Source organism: Mustela nivalis (assembly GCF_964662115.1).
Source record: "Mustela nivalis genome assembly, chromosome: 5".
Lineage (NCBI taxonomy): Eukaryota > Metazoa > Chordata > Mammalia > Carnivora > Mustelidae > Mustela > Mustela nivalis.
In genome coordinates, this window is record NC_139024.1 from 62698859 (window position 1) to 62725831 (window position 26973).

The 26973-nt window shown below is 38.1% G+C and overlaps 1 protein-coding gene across 11 annotated transcripts in view; it reads left to right on the forward strand.

The window, feature by feature from the left end:
• The window catches only part of NHSL1 (NHS like 1), a 300569-nt gene that overhangs the window by 257826 nt on the left and 15770 nt on the right, over positions 1 to 26973 (forward strand). For 8 of the 11 annotated variants that reach the window (XM_082731058.1, XM_082731057.1, XM_082731059.1 and 5 more), the window contains exons 3-5: positions 3248 to 3375; positions 20982 to 21174; positions 25356 to 25487. In XM_082731058.1, coding sequence (XP_082587184.1) covers positions 21120 to 21174; positions 25356 to 25487 — 187 coding nt within the window. In that variant the 5' untranslated portion in view covers positions 3248 to 3375; positions 20982 to 21119. The remainder of the gene's footprint in view (positions 1 to 3247; positions 3376 to 20981; positions 21175 to 25355; positions 25488 to 26973) is intronic. The other 3 variants (XM_082731060.1, XM_082731062.1, XM_082731067.1) reach the window with 1 other exon arrangement.

A 26973-nucleotide genomic window follows, 5' to 3' on the forward strand; every position in this document is an offset into this window, starting at 1 on the left:
AACAATATTAGTTCTTCTAATTCATGAACATGGAATCTTCCCCTTTGTTTTTGTCATCTTCAGTCTCTTATCAGTGTTTTATTTTCAGAGTATAGGTCTTTCATGAATTTGATTAAGGTTATTGCTAGGTATTATATTCTTTTTTGGTGCAACTGTAAATGGAATTGTTCTCTTAATTTCTCCCTCTGCTACTTCCTCATTAGTGTATAGATATGTTGTAAAGATTTCTGTGTATTAATCTTGTATCTTGTGATTTTACTTAATTCACTGATCAGTTCCAGTAGTTTTTTAGTGTAATATTTAAGGCTTTCTGTATATAGTACCATGTTTTCTGCAAACAGGGGAAGTTTTGCTTCTTTACCATTTTGGATGCTTTTTACTTCTTTTTCTTGTCTGATTGCTGTGGCAAGGACTTCCAGTACTATGTTGAATAAAAGTGGACATTCTTGTCTTATTCCTGATCTTAGAGGAAAAGCTGTCAGTTTTTCACTACTGAGTATGATGTTAGCTGCGGGTTTTTCATATATGGCCTATATTACATTGAGGTATGCTCCTTTTGAAGTGGTAACAGTTTCTGTTGGTTTGTGAGACAAGGTTCACCCTGGATCCTTAGGAGACTATAGTTTATAGGACCACAGAAAAATTAACTTGCAGCACCCAAGTTAATGAAATGTAAGACGAGTATTTTTTTCATCCCAATTTTAAGGTAATTAAAAATCAAATCAATACTTACAGAATCCCAAAACTTTTCACAGAACACTGAAAACTACTGATCATGCTTTATATAATACTCTCTCTATAGAAGGAGAGTATAATTCTGTTACATTTAAATTCTTTAGAGAAATTGTAAATATTGGAGAAATGGGAAAGTTTTTCTCACTGGAAAGGGTTAGATTATTATGAGTAAATCCTCATTAAAAAATAAACTGTGTTCTGGAAATTTCAGAATTTAAAAAAAAAATCTATTTTACACAAGTGGTTGACAGACGAACCCACAAATTAGCCCCTAAGTAACTGAAGTAAAAGTAATTAGCTATCATGTGATTACATCATGCATTTTTTAAAGTTACTTTAGCATTCTGAAAGATTCTCATGACTATTTTCTGAGGTTTTTACAAATCTGATTTGCAGTTCTGGATTGGAAACTCTGTTCACTCCCACTGTGGGATAGCAAAGGAGAGTAAGGATTTTTTTTTCCCCCTGGTTGGAGAATTTTTATCCTTTCATTAAAGCGACTGTTCACCTCCTCTCTATGGGGGAATCATAGATCCTAGTGTTATAAAGGCACTCTGAAGATGCCCTACTTTAGTTCTGTGCCATTACGTGCATGGTTTTGTCAAGCTGTGCAAAGAGGAAACTTCCAAAACCAAACACATTTCATACTCCTTCAGAAAGCTGGATATTTAAAGGTACCCTGTGGTGAGTGAACCCCTTTTGCAAGGCAAATGCTTCCCTAAGGTGCTGTCTGGGTAATAGAAAATCTCCTGGGGCTTTAAAAAGCCATTAATACTTTTCTTGCTGCACTTGCCCCCACTGATCCAAGTAATTAGCACAATGGTTCCTCCTTGAAGGGAGTCCCTAGTCTCTAAGCAGCCAGTGGCCCCAGCCCCTCTGTGAAGCAAATCACCATGCTCCTGGTTACCTTCCACCCTCTGGTGCCAGGCATTTCTCTGTAGACTGGCAGATGTCTTGACTGCCACCTAGCCTTTTACTAAATTCCACTCAATGATTATAGCCTGTTTGGCATCAAAGTTAAGTTGAGAACTAAAAATAAAATGAGGGCATCGTTACCCATGGTTTCTCATGTCACTTCCAGCTGATGAGTCTTGGAAAGAAGCATAGCATGAGAATTGCTTGTATTTTTTGATGAGGAGTTATATAATCAATTGCTGTATATCAAAAATAATAGTAATTAAGCCCCTGGGTTTAAATTCTGAGGTCCATTGCTTATCTGCATAACATTACTGAGCAAATAATTTAATTACTTTAAACTGATTCAGAGGGCTGTTGTGAAGTGAAGGAAGTCCTATTAAAACCCATGAACAGGGTATATAATCAGTGTAATCAATGTTTTAGTAATTTTGGGGGGGGGTTAAAAGATTTTATTTATTTGTGTATGTATGTATGTACGTATGTTAGAGAGCATACAAGGCGGGGGAGGAGCAGAGAGAAAGGAAGAGAAAGAATCTCAAGCAGACTTCATACTGACTGTGGACGTGCGGGGCTCAGTCTCATGACCTGAGATCATGACCTGAACTGAAATCAAGAGCTGGGTGCTTATTAGCTATCAGGGAGATTCAAATCAAAATCACATTGAGATACTACCTTATACCAGTTAGAATGGCCAAAATTAACAGGACAGTAAAAACAAGTGTTGAAGAGGATGTGGAGAAAGGGAAACCCTCCTTACACTGTTGATGGAAATGCAAGTTGGTGGAATCACTTTGTAAAACAGTGTGGAGATTCCTTAAGAAATTAAAAATAGAGCTACCCTATGAGTCTGCAGTTGCACTACTGGGTATTTACCCCAAAGATACTGATGTAGTGAAAAGAAGGGCCACCTGTACCCCAATGTTTATAGCAGCAATGGCCACAATCACCAAACTGTGGAAAGAGCCAAGATGCCCTTCAGCAGACAAAAGGATAAAGAAGATATGGTCCATATATGCAATGGAGTATTATGCTTCCATCAGAAAGGATGGATACCCAACTTTTGTATCAACATGGACAGGACTGGAGGAGATTATGCTGAGTGAAATAAGTCAAGCAGAGAGAGTCAGTTATACGGTTTCACTTACTTGAGGAGCATAAGGAGTAACACACGGAGGACATTCAGACAAAAAAAGGAAAAGCGAATTGGGGGAAATTGGAGTGGGAGACAACCCATGAGAGACTGTGGACTCTGAGAAACAAACTGAGGGTTTTAGAGGGGTGGGGGTTGGGGGATGGCTGAGCCTGGTGGTGTGTATTATGGAGGGCACGTATAGCATGGAGTACTGGGTGGGGTGCATAAACAATCTTGGAACACTGAAAAAATAAAATTAAATTAAAAGAAAAAAAAAGAGCTGAATGCTTAACTGACTGAGCCCCAGGCTCCACTCTTAGTTGTTTTTATCATCATTTTCATTATTAATAGTGTTTCTTTGGCATCTTATACTTAGGGCAGATATTACTAGAAAAGGTAAAGAAAGAGGAGTAAACAAATCATTTTTTAATGCTCTTTCTCCCCTCCGTGGCCACTCTGTAGAATGTGACAAACTGAGGCGGGATGGCTACCGAAGTTCTCAGTACTACTCCCAGGGACCCACCTTTGCAGCCAATGCCAGCCCACTCTGTGATGATTATCAGGATGAAGATGAAGAAACAGATCAAAAGGTAAGCCTTCCCAGTTCAACGTGGGATCCTGAATTGGGTCTCAGAACAGGAAAAGGACCTAAGTTGAAAAACTGGTGAAATCAGAATAAAATCTGGTTTCAGTTAACAATACTATCCCAAATTAATTTTCTAATTTTGACGAAGGTGCCATGATTATGTAACACATCCACATACGAGAAGCTAGTGAAAGGGTTCACAAGGGGTTCTCAGTGCTATCATTGCAACTTTTTTGCAACTCTAAAATTAGTCTACAATTTGTTTGAAAAGATAAGGTCAGGATTCAAGAATCTCATTAAAAGATCACAATCAGTATATTTGAATATTCTCTTTTGGATAGAAAAAAAATGAAAAGTCTTATTTTTGTTGTTTAGGTTTTTCATATGACTTAAGAACCCAGTCAAATTAAAAAAAAAAAAACAAAAACTCGAAGTACAACAGGCAAATGCCGCTGTTTCACAAGTGGTCGGTGTTTTTCAGAAAGATTGAATAGAGGGAGCCCTTTAATATTACGGCACCCATCAGTTCACTGTAGAGATGCTGTTTCATATGCGTGGTCCTTTTTCTCATGCCATCTCTTATGGTAAGTGCAGACTACTTAAGACAAATATATTTTCTCAGTAATAGAAGCCTATGAAAGAATAAAAATGTAGGGAAATTTTGACTTAAATGTTTGTGGGTTTTTTTTTCCCTTTTCTTCTCTTTTCTTTTTTTTTTTTTTCACTTTATTTAGTACTGTGGACTTAGAATTTGGACATGTTTTGGTTTAGAAACCACTTTTAATTAATCTAAGAAATATCAGCAGAATTAGGTCAATATATAAATGTGTTCCTGTTTAGGGAACATTATTCAAAGTTTATTGTCTTTCCACAAATAAATAACATCAGAAAAAAGGGTGGATAACAGATAACTAAAAATGGGAGAGTACTACCATAATGTTTTAGTCTTCTGGTGGTGATGGGACCCCAGGTGGTTTTTTTTGTTTGCTTGTTGAGAATGTTTTTTTCCTGTTCCTTTAAAAATATTTTCGCACATTAGTTTTGTTCTTTGGGACTTAAAATACACAAAGAAGTTCTCTTACTTTGATAGGAAAAGCAGCTACTTCAAAATTGATCTGGTTTTTAATTTTAAAACTTTTTATTTTTCTCTCACTGACATGAGTAAGAAAAATAGAAATTAGAAGATAAATTAGTCAGGATTTTTTTCTGTTCTTTTAAATTTTTTTTCAGGCTTATTCAAATTATAATTGACAGAATAATTATATATATTTAAAGTGTGATGATATGACATATATATATATATATATATATATATATATATATATATATTTTTTTTTTTTTTTTAAGATTTTATTTATTTATTTGAGAGTGTGTGAGCAAGAGAGCACAAATGGCAGGGGCAGGGCATAGGGAGAGGGAGAAGCATGCTTCCCCTGAGCTGGGATCCTGACCTGGGCCAAAGGCAGATGCTTAACTGACTGAGCCACCCAGGTGCCCCTGACATACATATGTGTTTAACATGCCTGTCACCTCACATAGTTTCTTTTGCATATGGTGAAAATCCTTAAATTTTACTCTCTTCTTGGATCTTAAATACACAACACAGTAGTATTAACTGTAGTCACTGTGCTGTACATTAGATTCCCAGAGCTTATTCAACTTATAACTAAAGGCTTGTACCCTTTTGACTGGCATCTCCCCAAATTCCCCACCTGTGAGATTTGTCTTTCTTTATTCAGATACACTTCAGCCTTTTACTGATGCTAAAAGGAGGAAAATTGAGTTTAGAGTGGGACCCAGTTATTAGGCAGAGTGGTTTGGGTGCAGTCTGATTATGTAAGTTGGAAGTATCTAGGAGCGTAGAGTCCCTTGGTAGCAAATTGACATTATGGAGACGACATCCAAAGGCCTTTGGGAAAGTGGAATTGGAGTTTCTAAATTCTCACACAGCTGGTTACTTAGGATGATGCTCACATCTGAGGGAAGTCTTGTCTGTGGACGAGTTTCTATTCCTGTGTGCATTGCAATGGGCCCCTTTGAGCAGCTGTCTCCCAAATGTGTGGAGAAAGTAAAAAATCCTTATCTCTGAGAACACAAGGCACCTGTCACACTACACAGATAATGATAATATGGGAAAGAATATATACATAAATGTCATCCTTTAGATGATAGGACATGACATATGACATATCCTATTAAGTGTAAGAAGGACCGTAGCGTGACTTGGTAGCCCTAGGATCCACTCGAGCGGAAACCAGAGTTTGGCTGTGGAACCTTAGAACTCTTCATAGGGCCAAATGCTGCTTCTGTAAAATGGAGGCATGGGAACAGCAGAGGAGCCTTCACTGGTGTGTGTGCGGGAAGGTGAACTGTTTCGGGGGCTCCCTGAAAACCCCCTCTGGGTTATAGGCTCCATCACAGTGTCTGGACTCTCGGCCTTCCTATGCTTGGACCCTCATAAAAGTGCATAGTTGCTTTTAAACCTTACCTTCCTTTACTGCTAAATGCCTTTGGGTTTAAGTGTTTTTGACATCCTTAGAATATACTGTTAGTGATATTTAAAGAGAGCTTTTTTTTTCTTAAATATATAGAACTAAGTAGAAGTATGTTCAGAATTTTTTAAATTATCAGGCCTGAATGTCTTCTCAATGTAAGAAATTTTTTGAGAATAAAATAAATACCAAGTTATATAATGTATTAATCATGAATGATTATATATTAATTAAACATCCACTAACAAACTATTCCATCATGTTAACAAACTGACTTCCTTAAAAAAAAAAAAATTGCTTCCTTCCTTCCCTTCTGCCCTCCATCCCGTTCTCAGTTAGACTATATCATTCAGTGTTGCATTAACTTCTGTAACTTCTTGGTTCCACGGAACATCCAAAAAGCCACTTGCCTCTCACTGTTGCACATCCAATTTGGTCTTGGAGCACATTCTCCACTTTTTGTTTATTCATAGGTATTGGATTAATTACAGTGTTCTGTACCAGACCATTTGCTTTTTTTTTTTTTTTTTAATTAACTATATATAAGTCAACAAGATCCAGTATTGCTTTCAGTCACAAAAGTCCTAAAATTGGTGTGGAAATTAACCTTTGTAGGTCATTGTGCTTTTTCTGCCACTTCTATGGGTCCTTCCCTCCCCACCCCCCTGTCCCCCGCAAATAGTGCTGAAGTAGCTGCCATTGAAGAAGGTTTGATTGATGTGTACCCCACACAGTGCCTAGTGCATGATGGGCTATGTTGCTGGCTCATTCATTCAACAGTTATTTCTAGAACAGTCACTACTAAGTACATACCCTGAATCAGGAGTCCTTATTAAAAATCTGTGTCCCTCCGCTCACTGCTCACCAAATCACAATGATGCACGGAAGTCTCTACGTGGCTCAGCCATCATTGATAGTCACTGGGACATATTCCTTTATCCCTCCTCAGTGTGTTCCTAAATCTAACTACTTTAAGCACAGACTTACAATTCATTTTCAAGTTAACTATTACTCAGGTCCTGTGTGCCAGGGACTCTTGTAGATGCTGGAGACATAACAATGAAGCAAGCAGAAGAAATCCTTGCCCTTAGGAGTGGTTGATCTGACAGTGAGACATGAGTAAGTTAGCAGTGATGCTGTATTAGAACTCTGGAGGAAAATAAAGCAGAATGAGACAGAGGGGAGGTTGCTGTTGCAAATGAAAAGGGCAAGCCTTCCTGAGCAAAGAGGTGATTGGGATGAAAAGAGTGATCCAGGCAGAAATCTCAGAGAGCATTCCATGGAGTAGAGCAGCTGATGCAATAAATGTTTCTTAAGAATATATGACATATACCAGATATTGCAAAGGGCAATGATTAGTAAGGTATCTGTACTTGGCCTCAAGGAAGTTACAGCTCTCTGGTAGGGAATAGCCTGAATAAAAAGGTTTTTACATATTACCTACTGCAGGAAGTGTTTGTCGTATAGTAGCAGGTGAAAGAGAAATTCTTCTGGCTTGGCAGTGGGAAGTGGGGAAGGGTTGGGGAGAGGGTAAGGATATGCAAGGGGAAGAGTCATAGGGCTGTTGCAGTGGGCAAAACATACCGAGGACTAGACCAAAAGAGTGGCTGTGTCAGTGGCAAGAAAGGGAGATTCTAAGAGGTGAAATTAAGAGAGGGTGGTATCCTGGGAGTTTGGAGACTCATTTCACGTTTTAGCTTTGCCACTTGTTGGCTTCCTTCGGACGTATCACTTGGGCCTTCCAGGCATTCGTTTCCATATCTAGAAAGCGGGGAGTGGAATAAGATCACTCTCTTGAGATCTTTTTAAAAAGCTGCTCTCATTCATTCATTGACTCAATGAATACTTACGCAGCATCTCCAACAAAGCAAGCAACCTTGTAGGTTCTGCCGACCCCTCAGGTGAAAAAGACAAAGTCCCTGTCATCAAAGGGAGAATAGCAGTAAGCGAATAGAGCACAGAGTGGTGATACATGTTAAGAAGAAAAATACAACAGTAGTAAGGAGAGTTTTAGAGTGACAGGGCTGCTATTTTTAGATTGAGTGTCCAAGAAGGGCTGTCTGAGGGTGTCATTAGAGTAGACCTCAGAATGAAGTGTAGGAACACCGCATGTGACTGTCTTTGGGAAGAAGAGATAGTAAGTGCAAAGGCCTGGAGACAGTAATATGGTTTTCCTGTGGGGGAAATAGACAGATACCACCAGAGTGGCTGGATTGGGCACGGTGAGGACTTTGGATTTGTTGTTCCTAGGTGAGATGGGGAGGTCCTGGAGGAACTGAGGTGGAAAGCAGCATGATCTGATTTGCTATTTAATAGAACAGCTACTATATAGCAATAAGACTGTGGAGAGTTGAAGATGGAATTAGAGAGACAAGTCACTAGGCCATTGCAGTAATCCTGGCAAAGATAGAGATGATGTGGGCTGGGCCCAGGATGACAGTGGTAGTATTTTATTTTATTTTATTTTTTAAGATTTTATTTATTCATTTGAGAGAGAGAGAAAAAATGGGAAAAGGGAGGGAGCCCAACATAGGACTTGATCTCAGGACGTTGAGATCATGACCTGAGCTGAAGGCAGATGCTTAACCATCTGAGCCACCCAGGTACCCTGATTCTAGCTTTATTTTATTTTATTTTGGATCCTATAGAATTTCCTGAAATTACAAGAAAAAGAAGAGTCAGGGATAATTTCCTTTACTGTCTTTCCAGCTTGATCCCTCTAGAGTGTCGTTTCTTCCTTCCTCCCTCCCTTCCTTCCTTCCTTGAATCCCATTTCAAAAATTACATGACCCTTGAGAAATTCTCTTCCACCGACCCTACCCTCTTCATGTCATCAGTCATCTTCCTCTGCTTAGATTTCATGGCCCACACTTAACATTCTCTTCTTTGCATACACTTTCACCTCTGCTGGCCCCTCTCCCCTTCTGCCAGTTTTCTACAGAAATCCCTCCTTCCTCCAGTTCCATGCGGCTCTACCCCTGCTCTGTACTAAAGCCTGGTTAGCTGAACAAGACTAGAGGAAAACACCAGCATCTATAAGCTAGCTGTACTGGAAATTCCTGACCTCGAACCTAACGTGGCAGCAGTCCTACCATACCAGCTCATCATTCATTCTTCCACTCTACCAAATTATATTTCACACCTTCTTCTCAAATCTCCAAACACCATGTTCTCTACTTTACTCTCAGATACTTACTGTCTTTGGTATTTACTACACTGGGTGGGGGGTGGGGTGAGGGCAGGGGTGGGGGGCGCACAGTCCAAAGTATATCCTTTCACAACCAGACCTATTGAACTGCTTGCATCTGGTCCACCATCTACTCGCCCTTTCCTGCCACTGTAATGGGTGAATAGTCCTTGCTGCTTTCTACGCTGTTGTATCCCAAGTGCCTACCTAGATTTGGGTTTGGCATGTAGTGAAGACTCAGTCGTTTTTCAGTGGAATGATTAAGACCAACTTCTCAAGGACTTCATAACTCTCTGTTGCATCATAACCGTCATTATTTGAACATGCTGTGTTTTCTTTCATCTTGATGGAATCCTCCTTTGACCTTTCATCCCCCTCCAAATTCTGCCATGTTTTCCAGTTCTTTTAAAGAACTTCTCCAAGGAACTGTCTAGACTTGCTATCAATACTGCCTGTCTCCTTTGAACCCCCTCTGAATAAGCTTTTATCCCCACCACACTACTGAAATTACTCCTGTTAAGTCTAATCATCACGTCTACCTTGCCAGATCTAATAGTGAGTTCTCAGCCTTCCTCTGATTCAACCTCTCAGTGGCCTTTGACATAGTTTACTATTCTTTTGTTCTTAAAATACTTTCTGTGCTTGGCTTTCAGAAGACCACACACTCTGGTTTGCCTCATCGCTCGTGATCCATTGCTTCTCAGTCATTTATTGGATGCTCTTCCATGTGTCTGAACCGTGGTGTAATTCTGCTCGTCTGAAACCCGCTCACTCCTTGGGTGATTTCATTGAGTCCCATGACCTTAAGTTCCATGCACTGAAGTTTCCTAAATTTCTATTGCTAGTCCAGACTCATATATTTTTCTGCTTACTATACATTCCCACCTAAATGTCTTATGGGCATCTCAGATTTCCCAAATCCCAGCATGTGATTCTCCCAACCCTACTTGCTCCTCTCATAGTTTTCCCCAGCTCGGTAAACAATAACTCCATTCCCCTAGATGCTTAAGTGAAAAATGTTGAGAACTTTCCTGATTTTTTTTTTTTTTATTCTCCCACTGTAAGTAAATTCTATAGAATTACCAATGATTGAACCACTACTAAGACCTCACATCTGACGTTATGTAATGATTAAGTCGAGGGCATGTTTCTGAGACTGGGTGGTAGAGGTATGTTGGAAGTGAGGTGGTAAAGGACCAAGGCAGGGAAAAGATGGATTCGCTCTCTAATTGTCTTGAGTTCACCAAGAGTGTTTACTGGGATAGTGGTGGAGAGAGACTGAGTTGGGATCACAGGATGGCCATGCTAAGTGAAGGAGTTAGCTTTTATTGCAGAGTTCTTAGGAAGTCACCAACATATTTTTGAAGCAGAGCACTTTGGGATTATGTATTTATAACAAAAGTTATATATACCATCTTTTGTTAGATGAAACTGATTTTCAAATTTACATAATGTATCCAGTCTAACTGTAGAACTTCTAGAAAGGGAGTATTTTAACAGACTGATTTCTATTTTTAAAAATAGAGAAATTTTATCAAAAATTCAGATGGGATTGACCGGAAAAAAAAAAGATAAGTATGTTAGGTAATGGATGGATTTACTAATCTTCTTGTGGCAATCATTTTGCAGTCTATACATATATCAAATTATCACATTTTATACCTTAAACTTACACAATGTTCTATGTTGATTGTATCTTGATAAAGCTGGGTAGAAAAATGAAGTCCATTAAAAAAAAAAAAAAGAAAAGGACCAAATTGTGAAAAGCACCAAGCTTGGATGGTTTCGTAGAGAAGGTTCTATTAAAGCTTTTAAAGAGTAAGTAAATCCAATGCTTGAAACTTTCGCAGAGCAAAGAAAAAGAATATGGTGTGTGGGGGGTGTTTGTTTGTTTGTTTTTAGTGAATTAGCTTAACCTTGAGGCCAAACCTGACAAAGACTACACAAAGCAGAAAATCAGCTGGCCAGTCTCACTCACAAATATTGTCATTGGAAGTCATAAGTGGAATGTTAAGAAACATAATCTAACAGCTCATTACAAGACAAATAACTAAAAAATCAACCTGGATTTATCCCATTAATAATGCAAGGATCTTCAGTATTGGTTAGTCTAATCACATGGCAATCATATTGAAGAGAAAAATCAGGTCAAAACCATAAATACTGACAAGGTATTTCATTCAATGCAATAGCCATTCTTGATTTAAAAAAAAAAAAAAAAAAACAAAAACCTATAATATAGGACCAAGTAGATACTCATAAGTTAAAATGTATCTGCATTGTCACCAAATCCAACATGATTTTTAATGAGCCATTCTTGTTAGAGTGAGGCATAAGACAGCACATTCACTATCACTATTATTGGGGAAAACTAGCCAGAACGATTAGAAAAGGTATAGAAGAAGAAGCTCAAATATAGGAAAGCCTGAGATGATATTATCATTCTTTGTACACGGTAAGTCTGTATACTTGGTGAATCCAGGAAAATAAAAATTTGAAACTGCAATCAATAGTAGAATTCAGTGATAGAGTAAGGTATGAAATTGATGTATAGAAATCAATAATTTTCATATCTACAAAAGAAAGTAATAAGATGTAGGAAAAATCTTAAGTTGTGCTAGCAGACCAAGTAGGGATAAATTAATAAAAATGTAAGATTTTTGTGCAAAAAAATTTAAATACTGTAGAAGAACACAAGATTTGAATAAATGAAAAGACTTATGCCCTTAGAGGACTCAGTATCAAAAAACTCATTTCTGTCCAAGTTAATTTATAAAATTAACACAATACCAATAAGAAGTTGACTAGTTTAGTTTTGGTTTGGTTTAGAGTCAATTTGGGAGATGGGAAGAGGAGGGAGAGAAGAGAGAACCAGAGAGGCTGAATCTTAAGGGTCAAAGCTAGGAAAGCTGTAAGGTCCAGGAGCACTAAGAAAGGAGAACTGGCCTCACCGAGTATTTAAGAGTCAGGAATGACTCAGTGTGGAACCTGGGTATACAGACCAGTGGGACAGAATGTTAAATATAGAATATAAAGTTCAGCAGGAAACCTAAATCTTTTTTTTTTTTAAGATTTTATTTATTTATTTGATAGAGATAAGCAGGAAGAGAGGCAGCCAGAGAGAGAGGAGGAAGCAGGCTCCCTGCTGAGCAGAGAGCTCTATGCAGGGCTTGATCCCAGGACCCTGGGACCATGACCTGAGCTGAAAGCAGAGGCTTTAACCCACTGAGCCACCCAGGCGCCCCAGGAGACCTAAATCTTTATAGTATATGACGAAGTTGGCATTTAAAATCCCATGGGAGTCCAGTAACTATAAAAGGGGCTGCCAGCCAGAAGTTTATGGTTTCCGTGTTAAGAACAAGACCCTTAAGTTCAGTTCGTGTTCTTAAAAGTCACTCTGACAGTTGGGGTTATTTTAGATACAGACTATGTAGACGTCAATGTGAGGGAAAATTCAGGGAAATACTTTGGTTTGTATTTTCCTCGGTAAACCGTTTGGTGAGAACAGTGGACTACATAGACTTTAACAAGTGCTTTAGGCTGCAAATACTCTGACATTGAAAGAAGCATATAGAGTGAAAAGCATCTAATTTGCATTCAACCATATGAAGCATTTATTACATGCCCAGGATGGTAGCACTCTTCTAAAATGAGTATTACTAATAAGGTAAAGGCTAAATACCTAAATTAGAACAGAAAACCTAGGGGACATGTGTTCTGGGTGTTTATTCTAGAGAATTATTTATTCTACAGTGTATCCTAATGCAAAACATTAAGTAAGACTCCGGTTCTTGGTGTAAGGAATGGTGTTTTGCTAACAATACCCATATGTATCTTTCAAAGTGTAACAAGAAAAATAATTAAAATATTTCCAGTGATAGAGGTTATATATAAACCTGCTGATTGAAAAATGCTGTCTGCAAAGGGTTTTAGAAATCTCACAAAATACCTTTTTTTTTTTTTTCAACTGTGAAATCAGAGAGTAGTCATTGCTTTAGTACTGTTGAAGTCTTGAAGGTTTTTGTGTGTTCAGTTTTCAGTGTGTACCAAGTACTACCGAACAGGTTTTTCAGGTATTTGAAGGAAGTTCAGTTAGAGATGCCAAAACATTTCCTGTGAGTTGATAGGGCATTTCTTCAACTGCCATTGTTGGAGGTTGTATTTGATGATAGGCTCACTGCATCAGGGAAACATTCATAGAGGCCCCATTGTCTCAACAGAAAGGATGTCAGTCATGGGTTACTCAATCTCTTGTGTAAAATTAACCCCCAAACACATAAATTAGACTGGGATTATAGCAATAAAAGGTTGGCTTTAATAGTATTGATAGAACCCCAGAGTTTCCATTTCCTGTTATTCTTTGAACTGGCATCTCAGGTTCTGTTTTAGTCTTCATTGATGAGGCATAGTTAAATCAAAGAAGGACTTTGAAGAAGACAATAGGACAGGAGCCTTGCTCTGTAAATGCACAGGTGGGAATCTTACATCACATGATGCTTGAGAACACTGATTTGGGGTGGCTTTTCCACCTGTTGAAGCCGAGTAGTCTTACATAAATTGCTTCTCTCCATGAGCTTCAGTTTCCACACTATAAAGAGTTATAAGCCCTGTGTTGTGGTTTGCTCAGGACAGGACTGGTTTACAGCTGCTAGCGTGTATAATTATTCAGAGCACCCCCTTTCACTTTCCAAGGAATTCTGGCTTTGATAGTAAATTACATGGCTACCTTATCTACCTTGGAGAGGGATGCGGTGAGGTTGAAATGAATAAAGGTTTATGGAATTCTTCGCTGGTGCCTGGCACACAGAATATGCTCAAGTAATGATTAGTACAGTATCCTTAAACTGCTTGATTTTTCAACCAGACTTGAAAGAAAATGACCTCATGGACAGTGACATTTGGCCACTCTCCCAGCCATCCTCATTCTCTTATTCCACCCACCTAGAATTGCTTGCCTAAAGCAATGAATTTGAGAGGTTTGAGCAGCTACTAAAAAAATTCTGGTGGTTTTGTCTTTGTAGGTTATCGCCAAGTAGAGCTACTAGCGATCATACTCATATTAACTTTATAATAATGGTACAACATTTTAGAACATTTTCCAAACTTTTTACACAGTGTATCTCTTTTTCCATGGGAACTCCTGTGAAAGAGTGTTTCGTAATCATTACTATCATTTTAATGATCTGAAGTCTGAGACTCAGAATTTATGAAATTACTTACTTTCCTAGGAGCACGTGGCTAGAGTGTGTCAGGGAAGACATGAGTGCAAGGCCTCTTACTTTATACTCCATTTCCTTTTCCTTGTGCTATGTTGGTGAAACAAAAGGGCGAGGTTATTAAATGAACCAAATTTCTTCTCATTATGCCTGCTATTGTTATTTTTCATTCTACTATTGACTTGTCTGATACTCATTCATTCATGATTTTTGGATTTTTTTTTTTAACCGTTTATGTGCTCCTTGGGCTCAGTACATACACATAGTACCTGGCCTCAGGTGGTTTATGGTCTGGAAAAAACCCATGATACCTCTAGATGCTGTCATGTCAGGGCATCTCTGTGTGAATCATTTCAGGGCACTGTGGGAACACAGAGGAGTCTGCTAGCTTCATGTGTTCAGTGTGCTACAATTTGGGACACCTTGTTACTCTGTGTCTTACAAGGATGAGAGGACTGGGGACGGTTATTTTTCCAGGCCTTTATGCATTCAGACCGGTGAGGGTGTCTCTAGTAACGTGTCCCAGTTTCTCTTATTGTAAACATCCCATTACACTGGAATAAGGCTCTCTTCACGTCTGCCTTCCCCTCTAAATGGGGACACAGCATTCCTGTCTTGTTGATATTTCTATCATCTCCCAATATGGAACCAAGTGCCAGCATGCGGAGAAGTTGAGGAGCCAAAGACTAGGCTTAATGCTGTATGTGAATCTATTTAGTACTTACTGCAGCCACAAGAGGTAGCTTGGATTATACACAATCACAGATGAAGAAACTGTATTTTGGGGAGATGATATCATTGCTTCAGATCACATAGTTTTAAGATACTGAAACTGAAATCTCTCTTTTTTAGAGCAGTGTTACTGAGATTCAATTTATGTAAAATAAATACACATATTTAAATTATACAATTTAACAAGTTTTGACATATGTTAATACACATGAGCCCATCACAGTCATGACAGTGAACACCCTCAGCATCCTTAAAAGTGAGCCAGGATTCAAATCCAGATCTGTGGCTCCAGAGCTCCTGCTTTCCCTCCCATGGGGAGTGGATGGGGGAATTGAGTGTTAGCCATGTCAGCCTTCTCCTCCTCACCTCTTTCTCTTTGGGCGTTCTGAATTGTTGAGATGACAGAAAGAACAGCTTATACAACCCAATTATTCATCAATAAAAGAGTGAATAGATAAATATGGCATTGGAATGGAGTGTATGCCCGAAAATGAGTGAATTGTAGGCTCACACAAAAACAGTGTTCTTATGTCTTAGAAACATAAGAACACAACACAGAGAATGAAACCATTTTTATTAAAGCCAAAGCAAATACAAAGATGTAATTTACACCTGTTTGTACACACATCACAAAAAGTAAGGGGATGATTAGTGCATAGCTCAGGAGAGGGGTTACCTTGGGAGATGCAAGGAGGAACATGGAGGTAGATGCAGTTATTGGTAATATTTTATGTAAGTCATGGGTTGGTAGTAAGTTCTGATATAGTCATTATGTTATGTTACATACTTTATATATATCATTTATGGAAATTAAAAGATTAAAAACAAATGCTGGATGATTTTAAACATTTATGTTCTAATTAAGTATCTTCTGTTATTTTAAGGGAAAGACCACTTAATGCAAGAGTTGAAATCCACAGTATTTTAACTCAATAGATAACATTGATAAAGGGGCTAGCTTTGTAGTAAATGGAAGACAGTTATTTAATAATGTGGACATGGTCACCACTACTGGGCCATCATGGAAGTTGTTGGATGAACCATGAACTGTGTTTCTGTGTGGATCCATGTCTACCATCACTTTTTTTTTGGTTCTTGTTAGTCCAGAGGGGGGAAAAAAATAGGAGAGAACAGAATTAAGTCCGGTTCTTTTTTGTCTGAATACACTAAGGGTAGAGGAAGCACAAGCCAAAAAAGACTGCAGAAGTTTTGACACCTTATGAAACCATCTAAAATCTTGAAAACCAAAAGTAAAGAGAGATGTAATTCTGGGAAGAAAGTCGCCAAAGACTGAATAAGTGTCCTACAAAAATGAGTGGATTACATGTTGATATTCTCTTAAATAATGCTTTGTATAGTTTAATCTGTTCTGTATTTTCATGTAATAATTGCTACATGAGTGCTAAATTTAGCTCTGGTTATAATTCTAGTTTCTAATTTCTAAGAGCATAACAGGAAAAAAAAAAAAAAAAAGAAGCAGCAGCAGCAGCCTGGGCTAGTCTATGATTTCACAGTTAAGCTCACTTTTTGATAACTTGGCCAACTGCCAAAGACATCATATTTCAGGCTCCACTGTCCATCTGGTGGGAGCTTGTCTGATTTCCAGACAGGGCTAGTAGTCTCTGAAATGTAGGTTTGCAGCATCCAAAATCTGCAAAACAAGTGCTGGGGTGGCTGGTGACTTCCTTTTCTAAATTAAGTATTTTGGTACAAGATAATCGTGGCTTCTTGGTTCATTTGTGACTCTCCATTCCTTCCAGGACTAAGATATGGGGAGTTGATGCACATTATTGACCAGTGGTCATGTCTAAAATCTGCATTTAAGTTCTGAAAGCAAGCCAACTTTAAACTCAATGTTTAGAAAAATAATTGAGTCCATATTGAGGGATTCCATTAATACGAAGCGTGGTGAAGCTCTTGGAGTTACTGTCTTATGAACACAGGGAGTTTGAGTGGCTCAAAACCTACAACTACTAGATGACAGAGCCAGGGTGCTGATGCTTAGTGTTTCACTCTGGGGAATAGTACTTCTTTTATTATACCACACTTGGGGGCTTTTATAGATTTGCAAAAGGTTTGTTCTTAAATAAGAGACACAAATGGAGATTTTTATCTTTGGATCAGACAACCCAGTAATTGACTGCAAATATTGCCGGGTTGATATTTTACACTGTTTACGAGACTTTTGAGGGGTCAATTCTGGATTCTAATCCCGGTTGTTCACTTGTGTAGTTCCCAAAAGTAAACTTACTTTGCTCCATATCCTTATTTATAAAATGAGGTTACTAAAGGGTGACCCTTTGTTAGCGAAAATTCTTCAAGGGTTCTCCATGCAGTTCTGATTTAAAGCTTCATGGAACTTACATTCTCATGGGAGAGATAAACAAGATGAGTAACTGAAATGTATGGATACAAGTGATATGTGCTAAAGAGAAAGAACAGAGAGGGGAGAAACAAAATATTGGGGAGCAGTTAAAATTTTAGGGATACTGAAGAAGTAAGACCTCAACAAGAAGGGGACTCTTGAATGAACACCCGAAGAAAAATAAGCTGTAGATGTCTAAGGGAAGAGCACGTCAGCAAATGGGAGCAGCAGTTGCAAAGGCCCTGAGGCAGGCAGGAGTGTACATGATATGTACAAGAAAGTGCATGGAAAGGGTGGTGTGGCTGGAGTAGGATAAGGGATAGAATAGCAGGAGATTCAGAGATAGCAGAGGGGCAATGGCAGATCACAAAGGGCCTTGAAGGTCATAGTAAGGATGATGGGGGGCTTGAGCAGAGGAGCAACATGATCAGACTTACATTTTAAAAGGCTCCCCTGGCCTCTGAGAAATAGACTTGGAGCATGGAGACCAGTTGAGAGGGTAACGTAATAAACCAGAGCATTACAATATCCACCTTACTGGAGTAATTATGATGTGTTCACTGTTGAGATGCAGGTTTTTTCCTGTGCCCTTTGCTGTGTTTATAAATACTAGGAGGAAGAGGAGTCAGATTGTTCTGGAAGTCATTACTTTCCTGGCTTTAATTTTTCATTAGTACGTTTAAGCACTGCGTAATAGTCACATTTGTATATAACATTATTCTGTGCCGTGCTTGGGAAATTTTCTTGCAAATGAAGGGAGTACTTTATAGAACAGATTACCTTTGAAAGTTGTCATACTGGAGCTATCCCTGGTGATTATCCCATGGCAGCAAGACTAAACCGAAGGACTATTTCATTGTGATCAGTTGTCAGTCCTGACGCTGTCAGCCAACTAAAAGCAAAGTAGGTTACTGGGGCTGATGAGCACCACTGAGATGCACACAGACTGTGAGACAGTGCTTCATTCACCGTCTCCCTTGGTAGATGTCACATGGAAAAGGGAACCCTCTCTGCAGGATGTCACCCTGCTACTTATCCTCCATCAAGCTGCAGCTTTACTTTTCTCACTGTTAGGATGTGCTTCCCATGGCCTTCAAAGCTTGTGCCATATTGCAGGATTACCTGAAAAATTACTTCTCTGTGTACATCAGAAAAATGGAGTAACCCAGTTTACTAGGTTGAGACTCACTCTTCAGTGTCCTGAAACTTTCATGAAATTCTCGTATAAAATTAGTTTTAATTTACTTTGTGTACGTATGTGTGGATCTGTGTCTTAACGGTAGAGAATATATAAGTCAAATTTAACAAGAATGTTACAAGTGCAAATAGGCTGGAGTAATATATTTATATCACTCTGGCTTAGCTACTGCTGCTGACCCCAAAATTCCTTTGATTGTTTTTCAAGGATCTGTAGGAGTTGTAACTATTTTCCCAGAAGTGGATTAAACATGAATGGATATGGTATAATTTAGTACCATAATCAGATGTCAGTAACATATGCTCATCATAAGTTGACTATATTTATTTGTCAGTTTAATTACAAACATTATTTCACATTTTCCTTTGGTGGGAAAGAAACTTGAATATCATTTTACATGTTTTATGTATCAAGAATATAAAGTCAACAATAGAGATATTTAATTATGATTTATTTTATTAAATAAATAACACCTGCATTATTGGTAGTGTTTTTTCAATAAAAGAAAAAATTGGGTACTTGTCAATTCATGATTTTGCTTTCCTGAAGTTACATTTTATGACCATTACCTTCATTTCCATGATATTTGTCATAGACATTTTCACAGATACCAGAAGTCTTAAGAGTAGCTCTTTGGGGGGATTCAGGAGGTAAACCTATAGCAAAGGAAACTTTAGTGTTCAGAAATAGCCTAGACATCACTTAACCAGCAAGGATAGAATGAATGGACTCCAGTCTTCAGATTATTAGTCTAGACCCTGTCCCCAACACCAAACCATTTCTGTTGGCTCTTCTGCAGTCTTTTTCAAATTTGTGGAGGGCTGGTAGTTGTAGAATAAAAACAGATATTTTGCAATAAGATGAATCCAATAGTAATAAGCAGTGGTGACAGTGTTCTTCTTAGTGATTGAAATTTCTACCTGACGCATTTCTTTTCTTTTTTTTTATTTTAATTTTTTATTTTTTTATAAACATATATTTTTATCCCCAGGGGTACAGGTCTGTGAATCACCAGGTTTACACACTTCACAGCACTCACCAAAGCACATACCCTCCCCAATGTCCATAACCCCACCCCCTTCTCCCAAACCCCCTACCCCCAGCAACCCTCAGTTTGTTTTGTGAGATTAAGAGTCACTTATGGTTTGTCTCCCTCCCAATCTACCTGATGCATTTCTATAAATTTCTTACCAGTGTCCTCTTAGAAACTTGCATTAAATCCAGAAAGGTATCAATGCCTGTTTTTTAAAGATAGATGAATCCTCACAAACATGATGTTGAATGAAAGAAGTAAGTTACAAAAGAGAATGTACACCATGGTTCCCTTTGGTTGAATATAGGCAAACAAAGCTATGGTATTAGAAGTGAGAAGGGTAGCCCCCTTTGTGGTTTGGGGAGCGGAGTGTTGAACTGACTTGGGTGCTAGTGACACAGATACTCCTGGGGAACCTTGGAAAGGTTCATTGACTGTTTATTCTTAAGTAAAACTCTTTTAAATGCCTTATTTTCACAAGTGGAAGTTAGTTGAAATGCTTTCAACTCCAAGGGCCGTTCTTAGACATCTATTTTATGTTACTGCAATTTCCCAACAAAAGCCAGTTACCCTTATTTGGTCATCATTGTTGTTTGTGAGCACACTGTATTTCTTTTGAGGTCTTGGATCTGCTCTGTCGAAGAACCAGCTGCTCAGCAGCCACGTGAAGTCCATCAGAAAGCGCTTGCCAGGTTTCTTGCTTACGCTTTCTAAGATGGTTTGGGAAGAAAAGGATGGAAGACGGGCTCCCCAGTTAGGATGTTAATCTGTATCAAAACAGACCCTGCCAGAAATGTTTTCATGGAATTCTGATAAGGCTCAAAGCAGAGAGCTTCAGTCAGCTTCTTAGAATTTAACAATTTCACACTGATTTTTTTCACATAAATGGTTTCAGAAGAGCACACACAGTTGAGTAACAATAGCCTTATGATTTCAGAAGTGTTCCTTGAAGTCAGTGCCTAAAAGAAATAAGATGAGGCTAGAAATTACTGTGAGCAAATAAAATTTTTATAAAAATGGAAACCGATGGCCCCAGCCATGATGTTTCTCTAGGCTCCTTGTGGTAAACGAAATCCATAAGCTTTCTGACCACAGTAAGTATAGGAAAAGCAGGAAGAACTGAAAAGATATTGTGAGTCAGCAAAACCTTTTGCAGTCCTCATGGTTTAGAGACTAAGGCCACTGTGTGAATTGTTTATCTGTAACTGGTCAAGCTCAAGGTGAAGAACAGTTTTCTTGCAAACCATTGCTTCTTTCTTAAATGTGACTTTTTGTTTGGTTGCTTTAAATCAGTTTAAAAAAAAATTTTTTTTAATAAGAAATGTGTTTTTAAATGTTTCTGCCAGCTGTTTACACGCTATACCTCTTCTTCCTTTTTCCCCTGCAGTGTTCTATTTCTTCATCAGAAGAAGAAAGACTTATTTCCATCAGGAGACCTAAAACGCCAACCTCAAGTGACTTCTCTGACCTTAATACTCAAACAAATTGGACCAACTCACTTCCCTTGCCAACACCAGAAGAGAAGATGCGACAGCAAGCCCAGACGGTCCAGGCTGATGTGGTTCCCATTAACATAACTGGTATGCTTTGCTATGCAGATAGGTTTCTAAACGCACTTGGGCTTTTGTTTGTTACGAGCTCTTAGCATCTCATTTATAAATCAGCGGTAAATAGCTGTACTCTGGCTTCCTGCTCTTCGTTTAGTGAAAGGAATATTAAAACTTGTGTGTGCACATGAAATATTTCTTGCTTGTTAGAACACTGTGTTACCAAAGGTTAATATCATGTAATTCATAAAAAGTGTGTGTGTGTTTTTTTCATTGAATTACTTAAAATATCTTACTTTAAATATTTTATTTGTGAACATCTTCTAAACATGGTCCTGGGTAAGAAAACAATGACATGTTTCCCTTCTAAAGGTTTGTTTTATATAGTATTTATAGAAGTGAAGAAATAACAGTTTTGTGATATTTCTAAATGATACATTTTCTTACCTTTTTGTCTTCTCAAGCAGAAAAAGGGAAAATTGCTTAAAATAATATCAAGTGAATTAACAATTTTAAAGTTAATAGGATGGCAAAATTATATTTTGATTCCCATAAATTTGAATTCTGCACTCTTCAAATAAAAATCAGTTCCTTCTGAATATAAAATTTTAGAATATGTTATATTAAGTTGGAATATGAATATTGCCAAATATGAAATTCAAGTTCTTTTAGAATATTAATATTATGCTCAGATTTTAATCATCTGTGATATTTAAGGGGACAAATAAGGTACATAAAGCTCAAAGCAATATTTCACAAACTTAGAGGAGTTGTTAAAAGATTAAAAGTCAAAGTTTTCCTGCTTTATCATTTCCAGAGCTCACAAAGATTGGTCAGTGGTTTTGGCGGGAGGGTGTACTAGAAATAAAATAGATGTGTTAAGAGTTAACATTGCATAGGGTGTTCAAATGAAACAGATTAATAATAATCATCATTGATAATCAGTCCTTACAGAGCAAGATCTGTAGGGCAGAACCCAAAAAGACAGGTGACCAGTAAGGATGAATTTTCATTAAAAATTAGGATGAAAACCCATAGCACCCTTGCTGTACTTCTGAAGGTACCACTGTTGATCACTGTTAGAAAGGTTTTTACATTTTGATAGTTATTGAAGATTTTGTAAAAACCTTATAGACGATTAAAACTTCCATTTAGAATAAAAATGACATCTATTTTGAATCCCAGAGAAATTTAGTAAATAAGTGAATGTATTATTTTAAATTCCATGTACATTTTTCCATACTTATTGTACTTAAGCCTAAAGAAATAACATAGTATTTTATTCCATTTTTCTTAGCAACTAATATTGTTGCTCTTTCTGAATGTGATTCTCAGGCACCTAGGTCATATCTTTTTAAGATTATTTTTCAAAGTAGCTGTGTTTCAGAAATAAAGTGTGTTCATTGCTTGGTGGAATAAGTGGACACATATTTTCTGTAAGAAAATGCATTACATTATTTGATTGATTAAATGCAGCAGAAACATAATTACATTATATATGATTAAATGCCTCAGCAGTAGTATTATAAGATAAGATTGTGCTATGAAATATGACAGTCCTTAATGGAATTAGGATAAATGTATTATCCTGAGATTAGGAAATTTAAAACAGAGTAACAATAGCTTCAGAAATAAAGAATTATTTGCAATGAAATGCACTGTAACAACAGTAAGCAGTGCTATATCTTTGAGCTCTAATTCTCTCCTGTTGAGGACTTAAGTGGATATGAAGTACATAGAATTTAAAAGGAGTCGTTCAGCTACCACAGAGGAAAGGTGAATGACAATAAAGAAGTGAGCAGTATGAGTTATTTCAAAATGCAGTTGACTTTTGTGTGTTAACATTTTCCAAAATGTAATAATTAAATATAGTACCTAATTATGTATTTCTGGATCCAAGTGTTCACATACATACACTTACATTTCATAAAGAGATGCTTTTTTTCATATTCTGATATAAAGAAGCATTGTATTTAAATTCTTCACTTTTAGCAGTCAAATTGACATAGGTGTTACATAGCTTCTGCTACTTAAATGTTGTATTTCTGAAGCCCTAGAAGACTTTGAAACTAAAATGTAGCTTCCCGTAGGGAACTGTCATATGTTCATTTATTTGGATGAACATTGACCATCCAGTTTGATTTTCAGTCAGGTTCAGCAGGGGGAAGAAATGTCGATAAATATACTGTTTCCCATCCAGAGTGAAGCTAGCCAGGCATAGAGGTAGGACATTAGCACAATGAGCTGCCAGCCGGAAAATCAATTTAATCCCTTTAGTCATAGTCCTGTAGGGGCTCATCATTTTAGTTGAAGAGAAAAAAATGTTTCAAATGAAATGTATCTATGCATAGGTTTCATATTCTGCCATGTGGAATAACAAGCTTCCACCTGGAAGATAAATAGAGGGGTAAACATGCTTCAGCAGTTTTGACAAACTGGCTTTGTACTAATGTCTGAGTTAGCTACGTTTATTTCTAAGTATGAACCATGACTAAGGCTGATTTCTAAGTATGAACCATGACTAAGGCTGTTTTTCAATGAAAGGGGGGGGACTTAGTTCCTCTCAGCAGGTATTTATTAAATACCCACTTTGTGTCTAAGTGACACAGGGGGTGCTAAGGTTTGTGAGTCATGATACCTACCCTCAAGAAATGTTTAGTCCACCAGGAGGGACAGACCTTTTAGGTCCTGATGCAAGATGGAGAGTTTGGTGCCTTTAACGGCATAGGTCTTCGATGTCCATTCTCATTGTTTGTTTCTTAATTTCCTTGGAGTTTGGGTGCCTTATCTTTTGGTTTTTTAGGAAGCAAAACTAGAGGGTAAATGGAACTATCAATGTTTTGTGTGTTCTTAATGACTTGATACAAGAAAATTGTTTTCCTCTGCCGCAGGAACTCATTTGCCCCTTATAAGCACCATGTATGCTCTCACACGTAGTGGTGCATTTATCACAGCGTTGGCTCCTTCTGGTGTCTCACTGTCTTCTCTCAGTCCTTTCTGGTTTTCTCCATTAGGAACAAAGTTGCAGGCATTTTCAAAGTTGCCAGTATTTATTTAAGTCTGTTGCTTCCTGGGTGAACTGCGTTTTGATTGTTCAGATCTTTTATCTTCTCTTTAGATAAGTTTCTTTTTGCAGTTTATTCCTATTTAAATAGAGGGTACAACTGTTTACAACATACCACTATGAATGTGCGTCAGTATTGCTAAAAAGAGTAAATATTTTCATACTTATTTTTTTTACAACATAAGAGTGATGGAAGTGTATAATTTGTGTACATAATATATTTTTTAAATCTCTTTTTGAGGAGAATAACCATTTAACAAGACAGTGCTATAAAAGTTTATTTAATTAAACTGGCAAATAATTTAATAAAGCAGACCAATCAGTAACTGATACTGTATTATTTTATGGTTTCCCATTGGTGTGTTAATCACACAAGCTCACAATGTAGAGATTTAAAAAAAGTCCTGTTGATATGGCATTCTAGGTTTGATTGTAAAATTACGGGAAATGTCTGAATTAAGATCAATTGTAAAAGGTGATTATAAAACAGAGAAAGCAATTCAGCTTTAACAACAGCAGTGCTACTGGGTCTCATTGTGGTAAAAGTACTTGATCATTATAAGGCTTTTTATTGGTCGTGATAGTTGTATCTCACACCATAGCAATAACCACAGCCTGTCCAAATTGTCAGCCTCCCTGACTGAAAGAAAAAGCTCTTCTTGATAAGTTATTTGTATCCTTCCAGAGGACAAGACATAAGACAAGAGATAACCAAATAAACCCAATATGCCCACTGCCATCTCAAGTACACTGATTTAAGAGAGATTTCAGTAGAAGGCCTATGTAAAACACTTCCAAATGAGCCATCTTTTAAAAATAACACAGAATCAGTCTTCAGGTGTGTTATTAACAGATTGGCCCTTGTTACCCCAGGATGTCTGCAAATGAGATCAAGGTGTTTCCTTTGGAAGGACACACACCTGGAAATGGAAAAAAAAAAAGCCTTATGATGATAATGTGCTTTCCTTCTTTTTTTTTTCTTTTTTTTTTTTTTTTTTGGTCCTTTCAGCATTCATCCATCATCATATGACTGGCTAACATCATTATTAATACCTTCTTATCATTTTACAACCAGCTTCTGGAAGAAAGTGCATGGTGTCGGCTTGCTTGAAAATAACATTGCTTTGCTTGTTCTACTACTCTATATTAGGGGAGAATTTCGATCGCCAGGCCAGCCTTCGGCGGTCTCTAATTTACACAGACACTCTGGTAAGACGACCGAAGAAAGTCAAAAGGAGAAAGACTATTACAGGAATCCCTGACAACATACAGAAGGAGCTAGGTATGGCTCATCAGAACTGTATTCTGTTGCCCCTGGTTACTGCTCAGCATTACCACGCTAACCTCATTACCGTGCTTATGAGATCAATACATTCTGATAGCCGTGTGGTGTCCCCAGAGGGACCGCTTCTCCTCCTGAGTGAGGCACTGGGTGCAGGTCTTAACATCCCATGCAGATGATTTGTTGAATTTTGGTGAGAAGGGAACAGGAAGAGCTTACATGAAAACTGTTAACTGGGATGATGGAAATGTACAGTCATGTCCTCCTCTCTGTGAACCTTGGCACACCGGGTATTTCCACAACGAAACTTACCTTCCATTTCAACCTTAACTTTTCATAAAACTGAAAACTCATTCTAGGACTTCGAATTATGAATATTGACTCCCTAGTCATACTGACAGTGTTGGTGGCGTTTTGTCATCCAAGAGACAGTGATGTGGGATATTTAGTAAATTCCAGTACCCTAGAAATAGTCATTTGTGTTGGATAGTGCCTTAGGAGAGCTTCCAACGAAACAATTTCATAGGTTTCTGGTATTTTCCAACCTGTGATAAAAACACAAAAAAGACACCTTCTTCCCCTTTTAGGGGGAGCAGCTAGTGGAAAGGGTTATTTACTTCATAATTCACGTATCCAGATTATTTCTGCTTATCTTTATATGTGCTTTGGATAATCCTTTCCTTCTATATTCACTTCCTCTCTCTGGTTTTTACTGGGCCCATTTGGGAATGTCTCCAGAGGCAGCAGAGAGCATACTGGGTAAGGGGCAGGTGCTCTGACACCACGCTGCGTGGATTCAAACCCTTACTCTCTGGGGGGCCTCAAGCTGATTACTTGACCTCTCGGAGTCTACTTCTGCATTCAAGAAGTGTGGGTGCTGATGCTAACAGGGCGTATGTCACAGGGTGGCTTGAGGACTTCATGAACTTAGGTGAAGCACTTGGTGCCCGGTGCTATATGTTCACTATATGTTCGCGCGAGAGCTGCTTTGATAATTACTGTTGAGAACTTAATACTACCTATTTTGAAATTTGCCTCTTCTCTTCAGCGGGCCTGTGGAGTGATTTCCTTATAGTTAACCTGATGTGTTTACTTTCATTTCCTGTTGAAGTTTATAGTCTAGAAACTCAGAATAATTATTTCTGAACGTGCCCAGGAGTCTTTGAGTCAAAATGAGTCTATCCTCACCGTGGTGATCTATCTGTTACAGCACTTTGAGGTGGCATTGCAGCTGCCGACATTGTTCCTGTGCGTTTTTTCTCAACACCCCTGCTTAAATGCCTTGTATTAGGGACAGAAGGCTCTTCTCTACCTGGTATTCTCTCGTACTGCCGCCCAGTTCTGCAGTCCGTACACTCCACCTTCCAGACTAAAGCCACAGTGGGACAAGAATAGTGATGCTTTACTTTTGCTCTAGGTAGTTCCAGTGACCCAGATGGCATACAGGTGCCCATCTTATTTCATAATACAGGGTTTTATCACAAAC